The 21,002-nt window shown below is 52.0% G+C and overlaps 1 protein-coding gene across 1 annotated transcript; it reads left to right on the forward strand.

The window, feature by feature from the left end:
* Window positions 1–773: 773 nt before the first annotated feature.
* On the forward strand, window positions 774–14,180 carry LOC138741314 (complement C1q tumor necrosis factor-related protein 4-like). Its single transcript, XM_069895181.1, has 2 exons — window positions 774–852; window positions 13,104–14,180. Exon 2 carries the CDS (start codon window positions 13,107–13,109, stop codon window positions 14,085–14,087), a length of 981 nt encoding a protein of 326 aa, XP_069751282.1. The 5' UTR covers window positions 774–852; window positions 13,104–13,106; the 3' UTR covers window positions 14,088–14,180.
* The last annotated feature ends 6,822 nt before the right edge of the window (window positions 14,181–21,002 follow it).

Raw genomic sequence — 21,002 nt, forward strand, 5'->3', positions numbered from 1 at the left:
GTGGTTTTCCAACTTTTTCTTTCCACCCATATCCAACCTTAAACAATCCTTGATTAATCACAGAGCACCTATGGCATAAGGATGTGGGATGTGAGTGGAGAGAAAAAGGTGGAGAAGCACTGGTCTCCTTAGCGCCTTCACAGCGCCAGCGATCAAGAAGAGGTTCGAATCTCGCTCTGTCTGGAAGGGGTCCTCCCCAGTATCTGTGTGGGGTTTCCACAGGGGCTCTGGTTTCCTCCCACCCTTCAAAATGTACTGGGGGTGTGGATTAATGGGGTGTAAATTGGGCAGCACGCACTCGTAAGCGGAAATGGCCTGTCATCGTGCTGTATGTCTAAATTAAAAAGATCAGTGTCTTCTGTGACTGTGCATGTATTGGAACTGGGATGCAGGCGTGACTCACCAGCAATGAGAGGAGATGAGACTAGACGTCCAGACTGTACTGACAATAACCACACCAGCAGTGCGAGTATAAGACAGCTTTAATAAACTAATATGTATACTAAGAGGTCTTGTCTCTCTGCAAGACGAACCTGGAAGGATAGACTGTAGCTCTGGGCTGCTTTATATACAAGGTCACTGAGATGACCCCTGGTGACCTAATGGTGTAATTACATCTCACCACACGGACCAACACGTCCCCCCAACAGGAGCAGACTTCGGCCGGGTGCATCGGTGTTCGGACGAGGACGTGAGCAGCCGGCGGGCTGATCCCGCCCCCCTCCCTCTTACTGTTGGCGCCCCGCCCCGCTACATCCTCGCAGCCAGCATCCAGCACCTCTCAAGCACAGCGCTGGTCAGACACCCCTTCTTTCACAGCAAGGGGGAAGCGAGTCAGACCGGGACACCGAGGTAAGGGCGCGGGTACCCATAGGAGCACCCCCCGCCCCCGCCCCGTCTCCAATCACCATCGCTTCGAATCCCGGCCACCCAGTGCTCCCGGGATACGCCTGGCACAGCGAGCGGGAGGCTGTCCTCGCTGTGCCGGGTTGGGCGGCTGCTTTCAACCCAGATCTGTGTCATGCCCACCACACCCTCATCTCCCGACCTGGGGGGGGGGGGGATGTCAGCGAGCCGCCGCCGTCAGTATTTGGCCAGGCACCCAGCGAGTCGGATGTGACAGGATGGTTCTTTTTTTACCTGAGGTGGGCGACAGCCTCCCTGTCTGCCTCCTTTCCCTATAACCCCCTCCAATCCCATGCCTCGTCTCTCGTCTTCCCCCTCCGCCTGCCCCCTCGTCGTCCCTCCTCCCCCCACCTGCCTCCTCGTCCTCGCCTCTCGTCCTCCTCCCCTCCGTTTGCCTCCTCGTCCCCCTCCCTCCTGCCCTCGTCTCCCCTCACCGCCTGTCCCCTCGTCTCCCCCCTCTCCGCCTGCCAGTCTGTTCCCCTGTTCATTGTTTTCCTCCCGTCCACACCAGCACCTTGCAGACGTTTCAATCTTCCCATTGAGGAGGTGGCCACAACTAAAGGGCGATTACTCAGTCCCTGCTTCCCCCAAGCTCTCAGCCCCCCTCCTTCCCTCTCGTACTCTGCCCTTTCTCTACCTTCGTTTCCTGCATTCCTTTGATTCCCACCTCTCCCCGAAATACTTCTCGTCCACTCTCCCCCGCCCCGCCATCTCTGCTGTCTTTGCCTTCGATCTACGGGTGTCCCCTGGCTTTAAGGACTCTCTGGGGGTCCCCGCTGCTCCCTGAGTCGACCGCCGACTGGCTGGCCTTTTGTGTGAAGCAACGAGCAGGTGAATGTGATCGGTGCACTACAGTTTGTTGGTTTTCTTTCTGTTCTGCGAGTTGCGAGAATCGTTCTCCTTTCATTGATTATAAAAAGAATGGCTTGTGATGAATTAGACCAAGCCTGGAGAGTTTCAACTAATTTGCACCATCCCTTTCGACCCACCTCCTTCCCCGCCGACCCTTGACTCTTTCGACTTGCCATCCCCACTCTCCCTCACTGTTCAGGCTGCTTGAAATGGTTTGCCCGTATTTGTCTCCCTGCCCCATAAAACTGTCAGCAGCGTTTCGTCCGCCAGTACCTTATCCCGGAGGTGGGGCCATCTCCAAGACGCCTGTGGGGTGCCACCAATGCACCGTCCTAGCTCTGCTCCAGAGTGCAAGGGCTGTTAGTTCAGGGTGCGCTGAGTTGGCGGGGGTGGGGGGGGGGGGGGGGGAGAGAGAAGCATGAGCATGGTTAGAGAATTGGGACCGCAGGGACTTTTCTGGGCCCACAACTTATTCTTAGATCGCACACACTTGGTCTTCTCTTCCAAACATGTTTGCCGATTACACCAAACTGTAGAGGGCAGAAGGAATCAGCAGAGTTGGGTTAAATGAATGGGCCTGTACCTGGGCCAGATGGAGTCCAATGTTGATAAATGCGAGGAAAAATACTAAAATGAGCTATTATTTAAATAATGACGCCTCACTGCCATTGAAATCCTACAGAGGGGAGCCCCATGTAGACCACTGAGCCTCTACATATGTTAGAAGGTGGCTCGAACCCCAACATTTTCCCCCATCCCCTGTGCAATCGTGCTCTGTGGGTAATGAGGGATTTCTTAAGGTGATGTGTGAAGGTTGAGAAGCGTGCTGTTGTGCATGAATCACAAAAGGTTGGTTTGCAGGTGCGACAGGTAATTAAGAGGCCAAATGAGGAGAGATTGGGACTACACGAACTAAATGAAATATGAAATTTTGAAAGGAATAGATGAGAAACAGGTGATGTTGGATGTAGGGAAAGAGCATCAAGACTAAGGGGAAGAGATCGCTGACATAGATGAGGAGGAAATGCTTCTCCCAGAGGTAGTAAATCTGTGGAATTCACAGAGGCCGTCTCATTAAATATATTTAAGGCAGAGTTAAATAGAATTTTGGATAGTAGATGAATTACAAATGATGGGGAACGGACAGGTTGAGGCCTTGGCCAGCTCACCTGTGCTGGTCCATGTGTATATGGGGTAAAGCTGGGTCAGATCCCTGCTTCCTGAGTGCACTACCCCCTTTCTACTCCTGCAAGGTGAAGTCCAGTGCTTCTCAACCTTCACACATCACCTTAAGAAATCCCTCATTACCCACAGAGCCCAATTGCACAGGGGATGGGGTACACTGGACGGGCAGGATATACAAAGCCCGATACACTGGGCGGGGAGGGTACAGCCAACAGACATCTGACGCAGTCCACCCGCTGGGGTGTGGACACTTGACGCCTTTTGCTGGCTGGGATGCGTCCACCAGTTGGGATGAAATCCACTCCCTCCAACTCCCAAGCAGTCAGTCAACATGATTTAATATCTTACTGATATGATTTAGAGTTTGAACACGAGGCTGCTGCTCTTTCTCACACGAGGTGCTCCAGGTTGACATGCCAAGCTGCAAGGCATTAACATCAGAAAATGCAGCACTGACTCATGACACTGCCATCTCTAGAGATTGGCTTTCAGATCTTAAGCCTCACCACAAATATATTATCCACTCACTCCACGTCGCTGTTGTGGCAGCAAATTAGCTGTCAGATTATCTGCGATGAGACCTTGAGCCCACGGTGTTTTGGCACATTCCAGGCCCTTCAGCCCACAATGTTGTGCTGACTCATGTAAACCTAGTCCACAACAATCTCACCCTTCCTGACTCACACCCATAACCCTCCATTTTTCTTAAATCCATGGGCCTATGGAAGAATCTTCTGAATGTCCCTATTGTACCAACCTCCACCACCAGCCCAGCAATGCATTCCAGGCACCCACCACTTTGTGTGTATAAAAACTTTCCTCTGACATCTCCCCTAAACTTCCCTCCACTCACTTTAAACAGATGTCCCTTGGTATTTTTTATTGTTGCCCATGGGAACAGGACTGACTGTCCACCTTATCCAAGCCTTTCATAAGCTCCATTAAATTGCCTCTTATCCTTCATCACTCCAAAGAGAAAAGCCCTAGGTGTCAACCCTGCTTCATAAGGCACATTCTCCAATCCAGGCAACATCCTGGACAATCTCCTCTACGTCCTTCCCAAAGCATCAACATCCTTCCAACAACGATGTGACCAGAACTGAAAATAATATTCCAAATGTTGTCTAGCCAGTTTTATAGAGTGGCAACATTGTATAAATGTTAGGCTATTGAGATGTGCAGAACAACAAAGGGATTTAGGAGTTGTGGTAAATAGTACCCTCAAGGCTGGTACTCAGGTAGATGGTGTGGTGAAGAAGGCATTTGGAATGTTGGCCTTCATAAATCGGAGTATTGAATTCAAGAGTAGGGAGGTTATGATGAAATTGTACAAGGCATTGGTGAGGCCAAATTTGGAGTACTGTGTACAGTTTTGGTCACCAAATTATAGGAAAGATATAAACAAAATAGAGAGTGCAGAGAAGGTTCACGAGAATGTTGACAGGATTTCAAGGTTTGAGTTACAGGGAAAGGTTGAGCAGACTGGGGCTTTTTTCTCTGGAGCGTAGAAGATAGAGAGGGGACTTGATAGCGGTGTTTAAGATTTTAAAAGGGACAGACAGAGTAAACGTGGATAGGCTTTTTCAATTAAGAGTGGGGGAGATTCAAACTAGAGGGCATGGTTTAAGATTGAAGTGGGAAAATTATAAGGGGAACATGAGGGGAAATTTCTTTACGCAAAGGGTGGTAGGGATGTGGAATGAGCTTCCGACAGACGTGGTCGAGGCGGGATCATTGGTTACGTTTAAAGAAAGTCTGGATAGTACATGAATAGGAGAGGACTGGAGGGATATGGACTGGGTGCTGGTCAGTGTGACTAGGAGGGTGGGGATTTGTTACGGCATGGACTAGTAGGGCCGAACTGGCCTGTTCTGTGCTCTAAGTGGTTATATTACCTCATGGCTCTTGAACTCAATCTCCTGAAGGCCAACACACCATAAGCCTTCTTACCCACCTTAAGGGACTGCGGACCTGGAGTCCAAGGATCTCTCTGGTTCAGTGGTGGTTTGAACTCAAGAACCAGGCAGATGCTGGTGAACTGAATTGTTGAGTAACTGATGTAAAAATATAATGCTGGAGAAATTCTGCAGGTTTATATAGAAGAGATTAAAAAAAATACATAACTGACATTTTGGGCTGATGATTAGTACTAAATGCTTCCTAATAACATTTGATTAGCTGACAGATTATCTACATTTTCATAGTTTCATGGATTGGAACATGAGCTTCTCTGGCAAGGCTTGCATTTATTTCCCATCCCTAGTTGCCCTTGAAAAGGGCAACCCCTGATGTCCTGCTGAAGATGCTCCCTGTTGGGAAAGAAGCTCTGGAATTGGACAGAGACACTCCAGAAACACATTTCCAGGTCCGGATGCTCTTACCTGGAGAATGTGTCAGAGCTGGTGTTGCCATGAGCCTACTGTCCTCGTCTTTCTTGGTGTTTGAGGCCATGGGGTTGTGTGTCTTTTGGAGATGTTTTACTCTTCATTTACAACATTTAGTGTTAGGAACCACAAACCATGGGAAGGCATCATTCTGGCCAACTCCTGTTTTACAATTGTTAGAATTCATTGTGGTTTGGAGAATCCAAAATCTGTCTGGCAATAACTGAACATGGGAAAATGGGCAGATGGCTCAGTTTATGACCGGATTATAATGGTGAGATGTCAGTAAGAACCGTAATGGTACATTAATTAGCAATTTACTTCTTATTGTCCATGAGGGAGACAACAGCTGAGAACCAGTCAAGGGACCACCTTGTTGAATATAAACAGCCAAATCTTGGTAATGATGGAGCAGTGATTTGTCAGCCTTCGTACAAATAACAATTGGACTGGAACTGGACAGCAATTAGTTCTGACTGAAAGGGCACAGGGTTGACAAAGGATCAGCAAATGGGTCTCCAGCAGTAAACATACCATTCAGGAAATAAACTGGAATATTATTTCTACCAGAGGATGGAGGTCTGAGTGTGGAGGAACCAGAAAACCTCTTCATTTGTAAATGGTTCCTGGGTGAGCTCCTGCAGGAGGGTTGGGTGGGAATCCTTCATGACTCTTGTGCAGCAAGTTTTCCTTATTTTTCCTTTCAAGTTTGACCTTATTCATCATTTGACTGTCCACAGTGCTAGAAGCGCAAACAGAGAAGTTCATGTCAAAGGAAGCATGCAGCAGCCAGTTCATAAGTGGTAAATCAGGTCACTAGGCAATGATGAGGTTTGATAAAAACGCACCAGAGACTGAGCAGATTAAACAGAGTTAATGTTTCAGGGCCATGGCCTTTTTAAAGTGAGGAAAACAAAGTTTGTATGAAGTTGCAGGGGGTGGAGGATGTGACAGAGATCAATTTCCATTTGGGTGAGGCCAGGGTTCCAGTGAGGATAAACTACAGAATGCCCTTGATCAAATAATTATCGCATAAAGATGCATGCTTGCTGCACTAAACAGTACTTTGGTGAATATTCTAAATGTTTATATTTAAATTTAGAAATGCAGTACAATAACAGGCCCTTTCAGCCCACAAGCCCATGCTGCCCAATTACACCCAACTGACTCATAACATACGGTACATTTTTGAAGGGTGGGAGGAAACTGGAGTTCCTAGGGATGCGGGGAGAACGTACAAACTCCTTGCAGACAATGCAGGATCCAAACTCCAGTCCCACTATGCTAACCATGCCATCTGGAACCTTACCTATTCAATCCATGAAATGGTACAAGTAAAAGAATGCATGTTATACTGATAATATTCAATGGTAGCCTTTTAGTACGTGTAGTTTGTTGATATTTTCTGTGGATAGCTCTTGTTATGTGAGAGATGATGAGGATTCAACCTTACCCTTGAGACTGGTGATGTTTGGTGAGATTCCTTAACAGTAGTGCAGGGAGGGGTGGGGATGGTATTTGTCACGCATCAAAGGCCAGGAGGAACTCGGGATAGATTTGCAGATGGCCAGGGACTAGGGTTCTGAGAGTGGGAATGAGGATGGGCAGTGGTTGGTGGAAGGTGCCAGGAATTAAGGTACTGTAGCGGCAGCTACTGCTCCAACAATAAGACACGCAACCAGCAGGTTGAGCTTAGTGAGCAGACTAGTTCATTGCAGGCTGCTAGGCTGCACTTATAATCCCAGTCTGGACCTGCTGAGAAATACACTGGAGGGTGCTGACGTCATCCGGACGTTACGTGGTCTCCAAGCGTGTGTTTCTGAGCCCCGAGCTGGAAGGAGGGGAAATCCCCGATGGCGCCATTTTGGCTGGCTGCCCCACTGTGTGGGTTACAGCGGGGCCGGTTCACCTGCCTTGTGGTGAGCCGCCACACAGCCCCCCCCCAGAACTGGCGCCAATGTTCTTTTCTGCTGGGTGGCCTCGCTTCTTGGGCTGGGCAACGACCACGGGGGCTCGGTGGGATTGAGGTGCGCTGGCTTCAGCATGTCCATGGTAAACAGCTCATGCTTGCCACCCAAGTCCAGTGTGAATGTCAAGCCGGTTCACTGTTTAACCCTGTATGACCCCTCCTACGGTTGCTGCAGAGGTGCCACGGTTGGGCCCCACCAAACAAAAACGAACTCCGCGGAAAGCAGTTCGCCAGGAACGTGAGTTGGGCGGGTGCCATCCCTGGGCGGCGGTGGGGGTTCAAAGGAGTCCAAGCGTGCCCTGAGGTTAGGAAGTAGTTCATGCGGCGACCGCTGGGGATTGTGAGGTCCACTGACGAACTCACCAGGTAGCGCCAGCGGCGCACCGTAGACCAGCTTAGCTGATGACGCCTGCACATCTTCCTTGGAAGAGGAGCAGATGCCCAAAGCACTTCGTCCATCCAGTCAGGACCGGTGAGGCGGGCCATGAGCGCTGACTTAAGGTGGCGGAGCAGATGTTTGACCAGTCCATTGGCTTGTGGGTGGTAGGCCGTGGTGTGGTGCAGCTGTATCCCCAACCTGTTGGCGAGCTGTGCCCAGAGCGCAGATGTGAACTGGGCGCCCCGATCGCTGGTGAGGTGAGCTGGGATGCCGAACTGGGCGACCCAACCATGCAACAGGGCTCAGGAGCAGGAGTCGGTGGAGGCGTCTGGCATCGGGATCACCTCGGGCCAGCGAGTGGTGCAGTCCTCCACCATAAACAGGTAATGGTTGCCCTGAAAAACGGGTGAGGGCTTGACAATGTCCACGTGAATGTGGCTGAACCGTTCCCAGACATGCTCAAACTTCTGTACGAGTGCCCTGTAATGTCTGGAAATGGGTGCATGTTCTGGCCCAACCCGCAATCTGCTTCCGCAGCCTATGCCATATGAACAGTTCTGCCACCATCCGGACCGTGGACCTGATGAATGGATGTGAAAAGTCGTGGATGTGACAGAAGTCCAGCCTGTGCCACTACTGCGGAACCACTGGCCACAGGGTACCCAAGGAGATATCACACAGGATGGTGCTTTCGCCACTCAGAGTCCGGAGGTCTCGGAACCGCAGGCTGGTGATGGCGGTCTTGAAGGACCTTGTCTCCTCATCAGCTTCCTGGTCCCGGGCGAGCTGGTCGAAGTCGAGGCCAGGCATCAGTGCGCAGATGGCTGGTTGTGAGAGTGCATCGGCAACCATATTGTCCTTCCCCACCTTGTGCTGAATGTCGGTGGTAAATTCCAACACGAAGGAGAGATGACGCTGCTGGCGGGCCAACCAGGGATCCTTTGCCATCACGAGTGCCTGGGTGAAGGGTTTGTGGTCCCCTCCAAAAAATAGCGGAAATGCCACACCGCCAGGTACATGCCCAGTAACATGCGGTTGAAGGCACTATACTTGTGTTCCGGCGGGCGGAGCAGGCAGCTGAAGAATGCCAGCAGCTTCCAATGCCCATTCACCTGCTGCTCCAGAACGGTACCGACAGCTGTTGCAGAGGCATCAACAGAGTGCCATATGCAGGTCGGTGTGCAGGTGGGCGAGCATGGTGGCCTTTGTGAAGGCATCCTTGGTGGCCTCGAATGCGGTGCAGGCTTCCGGGTTCAAAGCAAGCATCTTGTGCTTGGCTGTGATGAGGGCAAATAGCGGCTGCAGGATGCGCGCAGCTCCCGGGATGAAGGAGTTATAAAAGTTGACATACCCGCGAACTCCTGCAGCCCCTTGAAGCTGTTTGGGTGTGGGAACTCCCTGATGGCAGCAACCTTGGCAGTGGCGGGCGTGGCTCCTTCAGCCATGATGTTATGGCCCAGGAACTGCATGGACTCTTTCCCGAACTGGCACTTGGCTGGGTTGATGGTAAGGCCAAAGTCGGCCAGCCAGGAGAAAAGGGCACGTAGGTGGGCCCTGTGTTGTGCCCTGTTCTTGCTGGCAACAAGGATGTCGTCCAAATAAATAAATACAAAATCCAAGTCCCTGTCCACGGAATCCATGAGACGCTGGAAGGTCTGAGTGGCATACTTGAGCCCGAATGGCATGCGCAGGAATTCGAACAGGCCAAAAGGGGTGATGATGGCCATCTTGGGTATGTCATTAGGGTGCACCGGGATCTGGTGATATCCACGCACCAGGTCAACCTTGGAGAAGACCCTCGCACTGTGACAGGCGTGAACCAGCAGGTACTGGGTGAGGATGTGGTGGGACACCCCGAAGCGTGGTGAGGCAGCGAACTGTGGCTAGAGGAGTGTCGGGAACTCATCCAGGATCTGCTATAACTCATTTCTGGGCATGCTGATCGTGGCCATCTGCGGTTGCTCCAATGTTCACCAGAAGCCCGTGTGCAAGGAGGAAGTCTGCACCCAGGATGGCAGTTGGGAGGGACGAGACGGTGAATCACCACGTGAAATTCTGTTGGCCAATCTGGAACTGGACTGTCTTGTCTCCATACGTCCGATTGCCATTGCGTTGGCCGCATGGTGGGGAGGTCCACAAGGTCGGTTCCTGGATTCGATGGCTGTGGATGGTATGACAATGATCTGGGCTCCAGTGTCAACGAGGAACCGCCGGCCGCTGACTGAGTCCCGCAGATAGAGAAGGCTAAGTCCTTGGCCAGCCGCTGCAGCCATTAACAGCAGCCAGCCTGGTCGTTTCCCTGGAATGAGCAGGGCTGACGACACTTCTGAGCCTTGGCTCCCCAGCACTGGTGGTAGAAGCAGAGGCCTGAAGCGGATACTGTGGCCTTGGCTATGCTCTTGGGGGCCCCTGCAGGGGCCGGATGCTCTACCGCAGCACTAGGGGCGGACTTGGCGTGGTCGTGCCCGTGCCTCATGACCTGCTGGACCACTGAGCCTTCTGAGAATCATACGAGCCATAGCTCTTGGGCCTTCTGGGCGACCTTCCTTGGGTCAGTGAAGCTCTCCTGAACCAGCAGTGGGCGGATGTCCCCGGGCATATGTTCAAGGAAGATGTGCTCAAAAAGTGGGCAGTTGGTGTGCTCACCCATGAGTGTGAGCATCTCGTCCATTCCTCCCATTGGGGACCTGTCCCCCAGGACATTGAGGTGCAGCACCCAAGCGGTAGACTGGTATCTGGATAGTCCGAGGGACCCGGTAACCACTCGCTTGATGTTCTCGTACTTGTCCTCGGCGGTGGGTGCTGAACAAGGTGCAGCACGCATCTGGCGGTAGCCTGGTTCAGGGCAGCGACCACATGGTAGAATTTGGTCATGTCGGACGAAATTTGGCGGGTGAAACTGGGCCTCCATGTGGACGAACCAAGTCTCCGGCTGCTGAACCCAGAATTCAGGCAGTTTCACGGCTATAGCACTGATCCCAGGCTCGCTCATGATGGGTTCAAAGACATTTGAACCAGTTGGGGTCACCAATTGTAGCGGTGGCTACACTGCTCCTGCAATAACACACACAACCAGACGGGTTGAGCTCAGTGAGCAGACTAGTTTATTGTAGGTTGCTGGGCTGCACTTATACTCCCAGCCCAGATCTGGCTGAGAAACACGTTGGAGGGCACTGACATCATCTGGGTGTCACGTGGTCCCCAAGTGTGTGTTTCTGAGCCCCAAGCTGGAAGGAAGGGAAACCCCCGACAGCACCATTTTGGCCAGCTGCCCCGGCGCGGGGCCGGTTCGCCTACCTTGTGGTGAGCTGCCACAGTACCAGGAATTAAGGTTTAGGAACGTGTGCATGTATGTGACAGGGAGCAGGAGAGCATATGCATGGGAGGGCACAGGTGTCTGCAGTTCAGGGTCACAGAGACCATCCATATAGCTATCCAAATTTTTCTTAAATGTCAAAAATGAGCCCTCATTTACCAATTCAGCTGGCAGCTCGTTCCACTCTCACCACTCTGCACGAACAAGTTCCCCCAATGTTCCCTTTAAACTTTTCCCTTTCCCCCTTAACCCATGTCTCGTCTCACCCAATCTCAGTGGAGAAAGCTTACTTGCATTTATTCTATCTATACCCATTATAATTTTGCACACCTCCATCAAATCTACCCTCATTCTTCTACACTCCAGAGAATAAAATCCTAACCTTTCCCAATAATTCCCTTTAAGTCCTAACAACATCATTATAAAATCTCTGCACTCTTTCAATCTTATTGACATCCTTCGGTAGTTAGGTGACCAAAACTGCACACAACACTCCAAATTTGGCCAGACCAATGTTTCTCACAAGCTCACTATAACATTCCAACTCCTATACTCAACACTTTGATTTATGGAGACCAATATGCCAAATGCTCTCTTTACAACCCTATCTTTCTGTCACACCACTTTCAGGGAATTATGTATCTGTATTCCCAGATCCCTCTGTGATACGCCTCCCCCTTCCGGTCACTGCATCCTGTCACCAGTCTCCCCTCCATCCCGGTCACCGGTCCACCCTCCTTGTCAACGAGACCCTCCCTCCCGTTCACTGTGTCTCACTCTCCAGATACTACGATCTTCCCTCCCGGTCACCGACACCCCACCCACCACTCCCGTCACCAGGCACCACAATCCCTCCCGGTCAGTGGGCCTCCGTGACTCATCCTCCCTCCCGGTCATCCCCCCAACCCCCCCAACCGCTCATTGGGCTCCCCGCTCCCTCCCTCCCGGTAATCGTATCCCCCAGCTCCCCGCCCTTCCGGTCACTGGGTTCCTCACGGTCACCAGCCTCCCCTTCCTCCCTTGTCACCGGGATTCTCCCGGTTAGCAGAACCACACCTCTCTCCCTCCCGATCACCGGGACCCTCCCGATCACCGGGACCCTCCCGATCACCGGGACCCTCCCGATCACCGGGACCCTCCCGATCACCGGGACCCTCCCTGCCCCTTCTCCCCCGGACATCGCCGCCCTCCCTCCTGGTCACCGGGACCCTCCCTCCCAGTCATCGACTCCCCACCCCGCTCCCGCTCACCAGGCACCACAATCCCTCCCAGTAACTGGGACCCTTTCCCCCTCCTGGTCACCAGGACCCTTCCTCCCGGTTACCAGCCGCCCCTCGTTCCCCGTCATCACACCCCTCGGTCACCGAGACCCACACCCCCTCCCTCCTCTCCAATCACCCCCCCCTCCCTTCCTCTATCTCTGACACTGAGGCCCCCTCCTTCCCACCTGGTCATCGTAGTCCCTCCCTCCCTCTCCCGGTCACCGGAGACCCTCCCTCGGTTACTAGCCTCCTCTTCCTCCCGGTGACCAGGACTCGCCCACCCTACCGCTCACCGGGATCCTCCCTCCTCCTTCCCAGTTACCGGGACTAACCCACACTCATGGTCACCGGGACGCTCGCTCCCAGTAACCAAGACTCACTCTCTCTCCTGGTCACCGGGATCCTCTTATCCTTACCAGTTACCGCCACCCCCCCACCCCCGGACACCAGCCTCCTCTCCCACCTGGTCACCGTGACCCACCCTCCCGGTCAACGTCATCCACTCCCTCCTGTTCAGCGGGCCCTCCCCTCCCTCCCTCCTTCCTTCCCTCCCTCTCTCCTTCCCTCCCTCCCTTTCCTTCCCTCCCTCCCTTTCCTTCCCTCCCTCCCGTTCAGCGGGCCCGCTCTCCTTCCCTCCCGCTCTCCTTCCCTCCCTCCCGCTCTCCCTCCCTCTCTCCCTCCCTCCCTCCTTCCCTCTCTCCTTCCCTCCCTCCCTCTCTCCTTCCCTCCCTCCCTCTCTCCTTCCCTCCCGTTCAGCGGGCCCCCGACTGCCGTGCACCCCGCGCTCCGGTTGTGTCCGCGCCTCGGCCCTCCCCCGGGCCCCTAACTCCGCTCCGTGTGTGCCCCACAGGGGATGATGCAGCGCGCCCAGCTGTTGGTGGTCGTGCTGTGGGTGGCGTGGAGCCGGGCGGCGCCGGGTCGGGCCGCGGCCCCGGGCGACGAGCTGCACTCGGCCTTCTCGGCGTCGCGGAGCCGCAGCATGGTGGGCGGGCCGCGGATGGCCGTCACCTTCGACCGCGTCTACGTGAACATCGGCCACGACTTCGACGGCAGCCGCGGCGTGTTCACGTGCCGCGTGCCCGGGGCTTACTACTTCTCCTTCACGGCGGCCAAGCAGCCGGACAAGGGGCTGTCGGTGATGCTGATGAAGGACGGCAGCCAGGTGCAGGCGGTCGCCTTCGACGAGGACCGCGGCCCGGTGCGCCGAGCCCGCAGCCAGAGCACCATGTTGCGGCTGGCCCGCGGCCACACCGTCTGGCTGCGGCTTCACGGCCACCCCGAGTACGCTCTCTTCAGCGACGGCGGCCCCTACACCACCTTCAGCGGCAGCCTGGTGTACCCCGAGGCCGAGGCGTCCCCCTCGCCGCCGCTGCCGGCCCCTCGCTCCGCCTTCTCGGTGGCCCTCACCCACAGCGTGGTGGGCAGCAGCGGGCAGCGCTACAGACACGACCCGCTGGCCTTCGACACCGAGCTCGTCAACATCGGCGGCGACTTCAACGCGTCGCTCGGCGTGTTCACCTGCCGGGCGGCCGGCGCCTATTACTTCGCCTTCAACGTGGGCAAGCTGCCGCACAAGACCATGTCGGTGAAGCTGATGAAGAACGAGGACGAGGTGCAGGCCATCATCTACGACGACGGCCCGTCCGGGCAGAGGGAGGTGCAGAGCCAGAGCCTGATGCTGCCGCTGCGGCCCGGGGACCGGGTTTGGCTCTACAGCTATCAGCACGACGGCTACGGGGCCTACAGCAACCACGGCAAGTACATCACCTTCACCGGCTTCCTGGTCTACCCGGAGCACGGCTCGGACTCGGGCCCCGCCACCAACACACTCTGACCGGTCTCGGAACTGCCTTGCTCCCCTCTCTATCCCGCCCCCCACCCCTTCCCCTCTATCTCTCCCGCCCCTTCATTCTCCACTCTCTCTCCCACCCCTTCATGCTCTCTCCACCCTCTCTGTTCCACCCTCTAACTCTCCACTACCTTCCACTCTCCTTTCTTTCCCCCTCTCTTAACCAACATCTCTCTCGCTCTCATCCCCCCTCTGTGTTATGTTTTGAAGTCTGATGTCAAATACAACAGTGCAACTGAAGAAGGAGGTTTCTGCTGTTCTCATGCAGCTTTGGTGAGGGTTGTGATCGGCAGTGTGGTCCATCCAACCCCACTTGTCTGCCATTCAAACTGGACTCCTAGCTCGAGACATTTCCCTGCACAAAACACTGCATGAGAAACTCACCGTCCATGGGTGCTCAACGTTTCTAGCTGGGACCCGAAGACAGGACTTTGAAGGTTCTCGATCCGAAACATTTCTGGTCTGCCTGTTTCCCTGCAGGGTGGCTGCCTGAGTCGCTGAGCTCCTCCGGCAGAGTTGGTTGTTCCAGATGCCAGCTTGTGGAGTCTCTGGTGTCTCCATTTTCCTGCACCTTCCCGTTAGAGAGTCAAGCAGTGGCAGCATAGTAGCCTTCAGCCCACAAAGTCTGTGGCAGCCAAGAACTGGCGTTGTGCGCCGACCTCACCACGTTAATGATCAGAAATCGACCCATCTCCATTTGGAATGTAATCAGCGAGGGGAGATAATCCCCAAAGAATCACATCACCTGAAACAGCCCTGGTTCGTTATTAGGGAACCCTCAGCCGCCTTCCCCACTTTGCCCCAAGGTGGTCCTGGACACATCCCAGCCCAAACCACGACTTGTGGAATAAATACATCCAGTGGTTCAGGATGAGGACTCACGCTCTTTCCCACCTTCCCAGTGTTGAGGCACAACGGGCAATAAATGCTGGTCTGGAGTATAAACTGAAACACTGGCTTTGAGCACAAATAAAACATCAACGGTGATGCAATCCGGAAGAGAGTCTGGTGGAGACGGAGAGGATGGAGGGGGAGTATCCAGCACACAGTTCGTGTTGGTTGCTGCCGTTGGCTCTCAGCGGACAGCTCATAAACTCCAAATACGCCTCTGTGGAGAGGAAGCAATATTGGAAAGGACCCCCTTGTTTGGAAGGAAGAATTAAACAAATTAAGTGAGGCTCTCGGCAGGATAAGTAGCTCGGTACAAGCTAGATGAGCCGAAGGGCCTGTCTCTGAGCTGTGGATGAAACGACAAAATGGAATCCAGGGATCGCATTTCTAAACCATGAGGCGGCAACAACTAATTAGGGCGGTGAAAAGAAGTCTCCTTATTGCAGGGGGCATGGGATATAAAAGTTGGGAAGGTTTGTACAGGGCACTGCAGACAAGTCATGAGTTCACAGGAAAAGCTGCAGATGCTGGGGAAGGAGTGGAATAAACAAACTTGCTGGAGAAACTCAGCAGGTCACGCCACACCCCACAGGGAGTAAAGACCTGCGCCCTTTGACAGGGTTGAATGGATGTTGCGTGGCCTGTCGAGTTGCCCCAGCACATCTGTATGTTGCACATTTCTTCTCATGGTTGTGTCTGGCCGGTGGGGTTCCTCCAGCAATCCTCTGGTGGAAAACAGAGTGCTTGCAGGTTTGTTTGGCCGATTCCGGGGCGGCGGGCTGCCTGGTGGAAGACTAGATGGGGTCTTACTGCGTTGGACACTAGGACAAGGAGACATGACCTTGCTGAAGGGGATTGACAGGGTGGATTGCCAGTTGTTTTCCCGAGCGAGGGAATGATTCCTGAACAGAGTGGAGGAACTTCTCTACCAGTGCGGCGAACATTTTGAACCAACTCCCACATTGAGTACCATGGAGGCGGAGGCGATACATCACGGACATTCAAACTACAAGGGTATGGAGTGAGTGCTAGAAAGTGATGGCAGAGCCAAGATGGGATCAGCTACATTTGGATTGGACGAGCCGAGTTGCCTTCCTGGTCTTGGGGATAGCCGACGCCACTTAAAGGGGAGGTGTATTCCACATCCACCAAATTGCACAGTGGGAGAAAGGGAATCTCAAGAGGAAGGGATGGACCCCTCACCCCCACCCCCCCATCATCAGGACAAGTGAGATGATGCTCGGTGTCAGAGCATCGCCCTCATGTGCTGGGAATGAACGTTGCAATAAGGCTCAAAGATTTATTGAGGATCCCTACATCATAGTATCTGACCCACTACCATCAGGAAGGAGGTGCAGGAAGCATCAGAATCAGGACTGCCAGGCTGGGAAATAGTTTCTTCCCTGTAACTGAGTAAAACATTCCAAAATATACATATCTATTTTATATTATATCTTGGTGTAATATAACTGATGTTTTTGTCTGTTGTTTGTGTGTGTGTTTGTGGTGGTCTGGAGAAACTCTGTTTGCATATGTACAGCCAACTGATAATAAACTTGAACTGGAAAGTGATCACAGCGCTCAGTGAATGGTACGGTGTGCTTTGACACTGCGAATCTGATCACACTGGGTGCCGGGCTCCAGGAGGGAGGGAAGGGAGGGAGAAGAAAGGAGGGGGAGAAGGGAAGGAGGGAGAAAGGAAGGCTAGGAAGGAGGATAAAGAGAGGGAGAAAGAAGGGGGAAGGAGAGAAGGGGAGGGAGAGACAGGAGGAAGAGGAGGAAGGGAGGGTGAGGAAGAGGGAGTGAGAGAGGGAGAGGAGGAGTCTGCAGATACCGTGGTTGAAAATGCAGAATGCTGGAGAAGATCAGCAGGTCAAACAGTGTCCTTTAGCAAAAATAAAGAGACATAGTCAACATTTCGGGCTTGAGCCCTTCATCAAGGTATGAAAAAATGTTGGCTGGCACTCGAACAAAATGGGAAAGGGAAGCACGGACCCAAAGACAGATGAGGGAGTGAGGGCATAGCAGCAAGGTGGGGGGGGGGGCCGCTCTGGGAATAGAGATGGAAGGGGGTGGAGAGCCAGAGAAAAGAAGACAGGGTAAGGAAGGGGGGGGGGGGGGAAGAGAGGAGAGCTGGTTCGCAGACACCAGAGAAGATGATATTAATATCATCTGGTTGGAGGATGCCCAGGTGGAAAATCAAGCATTGTTCCTCCATTTTACGGGTGGTCTTGGTGGGATAGTACATGAGGTCATGGATAGACATGTCAGCATGGGAGTGGGGCACAGAATTGAAAAGGTTGGCCACTGAGAGATCCATGCCACTGATGCGGACAGATCTTGCAGCCTGCATCCAATCTCTGTGATGTAGAGAAGGCAACAAAGGGAGCACTGGATGCAGTAGATATACCAGTGAAATGATGTTTTACTTGAAAGGGATGTTTGGGGCCCTGAATGGTGGTGAAGGATGAGGTGTGGGCACAAGTGTGGCATTTCCTGCAGCCACAGTGGAGGGTTCTGGGGGCGAGGGGGGGGGGAGCAATTGGTGGAGATAAGAGGGGAAGATGTGTGTACTTGTGGGATCATGTTATGTGTTGGAAATTAGAGGATAATGTTTTGGATGTGGAGGCTGGTGGGGTGGTAGGAAAGGGCAAGGAGAATCCTGTGTTGTGTCTGGGGCAGAGGGGGCCAGGGCAAATGTGTGGGAAATGGAGGGATGCGGATAAGGGCTGAATTGATGGTGATGGAGGGGATCCACATTTTTGGAAGAAGGGAGGCACCTGAGATGATCTGGACTGGAAGATCTCATCTTGGGAACAGAAGTGGTGGAGGTGGAGAAATTATGAGAAGGGAACCAAATCCTGCAGGGGACACGGTGTGAAGAAGTGTAGTTGTGGGAGTTAGTGGGTTTATAAAATGTCAGTGGAAAGCTTATCTCCCTAAATCAGGGTGTCAAACTCAAATTCACAGAGGGCCAAAATTAAAAACTTGGACTAAGTCGTGGGCCAAACTAAATATTTATTGAAAATTTTCTGCAACATCTGGATGTTTTCTCTTCTTTCAACATATGTAATGTTAAACTTTTTCTTATTAAAATAAATGTTTAATAATAGTTTTGGTTAAACTCTTTCCAGAAGAAGCATTAACAAATGAGAAATAAAATATTCAATAAATAATATTTCTCTACAGCCTTTAAGCTCCTTTTAAATGAATTTTTTTTCACAAAATAACAACTTGCTTCAATGAAAATCCAATCTTTCAACTATGAACAGTCCAAAGTTAACCAAAGAAAATATTAATCCAAGCTTAGCTTGCTACACTGTGATTTACTCTGATGCACCTGGGTCTAAACCAGATACTTGGCATCTCTTCTTAGATGCAAGTTCATCAAACTCTGGGGTCAGAGTTTGCCTCCCACCTGTCTTGAAAGGTCCTGTTTTCTGTCTTTCGTTTGGCCATTTTTCGTAAGGGGTTTATTACATGTGAGTTGGGCGACAGGTCGCAGATGTTAAGAGAGGAGGTGGGGGTGATTAGCGGCTGACGGGGCGGCGCCAACGCATTTGCAAAGCATTCTGGGATTTGTAGTATTAGCTGTGGCATGCGCTATACCGGCACGGCGCCAGTGGGCCAGCTCTAATACATATTTGATATGATCTTGTGGGTCAAATATAATTATATCACAGGCCAAATTTGGCCCACGGGCCTGAGTTTGACATGTGTGCCCTAGATGGAGACAGAGATCAAGAAAAGGGAGAGTGTTGTCAGAGATGGACCAAAGGATTTTGAGATCAGGATGGAAGTTGTCAGCAAAGTGTATGAAATTGACAAACTCATCATGGGTGCATGATGCATGTTGTCATTATAGTGGAGGAAGAGTTGGGGGTGGGTCTTGCCTATGTAGGCTTGCAGCATGGATTGCTCCACAAAGCCCACTAACAGGCAGGTGTAGCTGGGACCCATTGCGGGTCAAACACACACAAACAACAGACAAAAACATCTGATGCTTGATTTGAAGAAAGTGGAATGAGTCAAAAGAAAATTATTAAGAGTGAGAACAAGTTCTGCCAGGCAAAGGGAGGGTGGTGGAGGGCAACTGGTTAGGTCTCTTGTCAAGAAAGAAATGAAGGGCTTTGAGACCTTTTGTATGAGGATGGAGGTGTAAAGTAAAAGTGAGGTGGTCATGTTTAGGGAATTGAAAGTCATTGAAGAGATGGAGGGTATATTGAGGTATCATGGATGTAGGTGGGGAGGGACTGGACCAGGGGAGTAAAGATGGAGACGAGGTAAGACAATGCTAGTTTGGTGGGGCAAGAGTTAGAGGAAATAATGGGTCTACCCAGATAATTGGGTTTATGTATCTTGGGTATGAGTTAGAACCAGGCCATGCAGGGATGGGAAACAATAAGGTTGAAGGCTGTGAGAGGGAGGTTACCAAAGGTGATGAGTTTGGAGATGGTGTTGGAGACGATGGCTTGATGTGCTGTGGTAGGGAGGGAGAGGAGGAGATAAAGAGGGAGGGAGGGAGAGAGAGAGAGAGAGGGAAAGAAGACATGAAGGAGAGGTGGAGGGAGAGAGGGAAGGAGACAAGGGAAGGGAGAGGAGACGAGGAGTGAGTAGGCAGGAAGGAGTGGAAATAGGGGGTAGAGTTGGAAAGGAAGAAGGAGAAAGGACGGAGAGGAGATGGAGGGAGAGTAGGAAGGAGAAAGGGAGTAAAGGAGGGAGAGGGAAAGGAAGAGAGGGAGGAGATGGGAGAAAGAGAGAGAAAGAGAGGGAAAAAAAAGAAGGGGAGAGGTATATTTCTCTGGACAATGCTCCTGGACGTTCATCCTATCCTAAGCTACAGGTACTGTCACTTCGGGAACAGTGAGACAATGCTGATGTTGGCACGGATAAGGGCGGTATAACTCAGCTACACCCATGGTCTTCCACATACAGATAGTGGTGGCCTGGCTGAGAATTGCTGGTAATGGTTCCAGTAAGTGATCCTGGGTGAGTGGGGCTCATAGCTTGCTCTGCTCCCTAGCACCACATCGGTCTTATGGAACATCGAACATTTCAACACTACAGGTCCTTCGATGGTTGTATTATCGATGAATTATCAGCCTTTGATGTATTAAATGCTTCCTATCTCGTAACCCTCTATTTTTCTTTCATCCATGTGCCTCTCTGAAAGTCTCTTTAATGCCCCTATGGCTCCACCCTCCCCCACTCTACCACCATCCGTGGCAATGCATTCCAGGCACCCCGCAACTCTGTGTAAACAAAATAAAACTTTGCTCCCTTCACTTTGTACATGTCCTCTGGTGTTTGCTATTCCTGCCCAGGGAAACAGTTGCTGGTCGTCCATCCTAACTATGGCCCTCACATTCTCCTCTCATCCTTCTTTGCTCCAAAGAGAAAAGTCCCAACCCTGTTAGCCTTGCATCATAAGATATTTTCCAATCCAGACAACATCTCATAAAATCTCCCCTGCACCTTCTCCATAGATTCCATATCCTTCCTATAATAAGGTGACCAGAACTGAACACAGTACTCTGGGTCTCACCAGAGATTTGTAAAGTTGCAACATGACCTCTCTACTCTTGACTAAATTATCAAATTAATGAAGCCCAGTTTAAAGCCTTCTTAATTATCCTCTCAACCAATGTGCCATCCTGACAGATCATAGATTTGGATCCCAAAGTCGCTCTGTTCCTGCATACTGTTGTATCCGACCATTAACCCTGTATTCAGCCTTCTGGTTTGACCTTCCAAAATGTATTACCTTGCAGTTCTCCAGATTGAACTCTATCCACCACTTTCCCACCCAATATTTCAGCCTGACACATTCTTTTGTAACCAATGACAACCTTCGTCACTATCTACAACTCCTCCAACCTTTGTATCATCCACAAACATACTGACCCCATCCTTCCACTTCTTCACCTAGGTCGATGATAAAAATCACATGACCAGGAGTCCCAAAACAGATCCCTGCAGAACTCCACTTGTCACTGACCTCCAGGCAGA

Source organism: Narcine bancroftii, chromosome 1 (assembly GCF_036971445.1).
Source record: "Narcine bancroftii isolate sNarBan1 chromosome 1, sNarBan1.hap1, whole genome shotgun sequence".
Taxonomy (NCBI): Eukaryota; Metazoa; Chordata; class Chondrichthyes; order Torpediniformes; family Narcinidae; genus Narcine; species Narcine bancroftii.

Coding starts and splice junctions, on each gene's coding strand:
- LOC138741314 (XM_069895181.1), top strand. CDS start 13,107: ATGATGCAGCGCGCCCAGCTGTTGGTGGTCGTGCTGTGGGTGGCGTGG.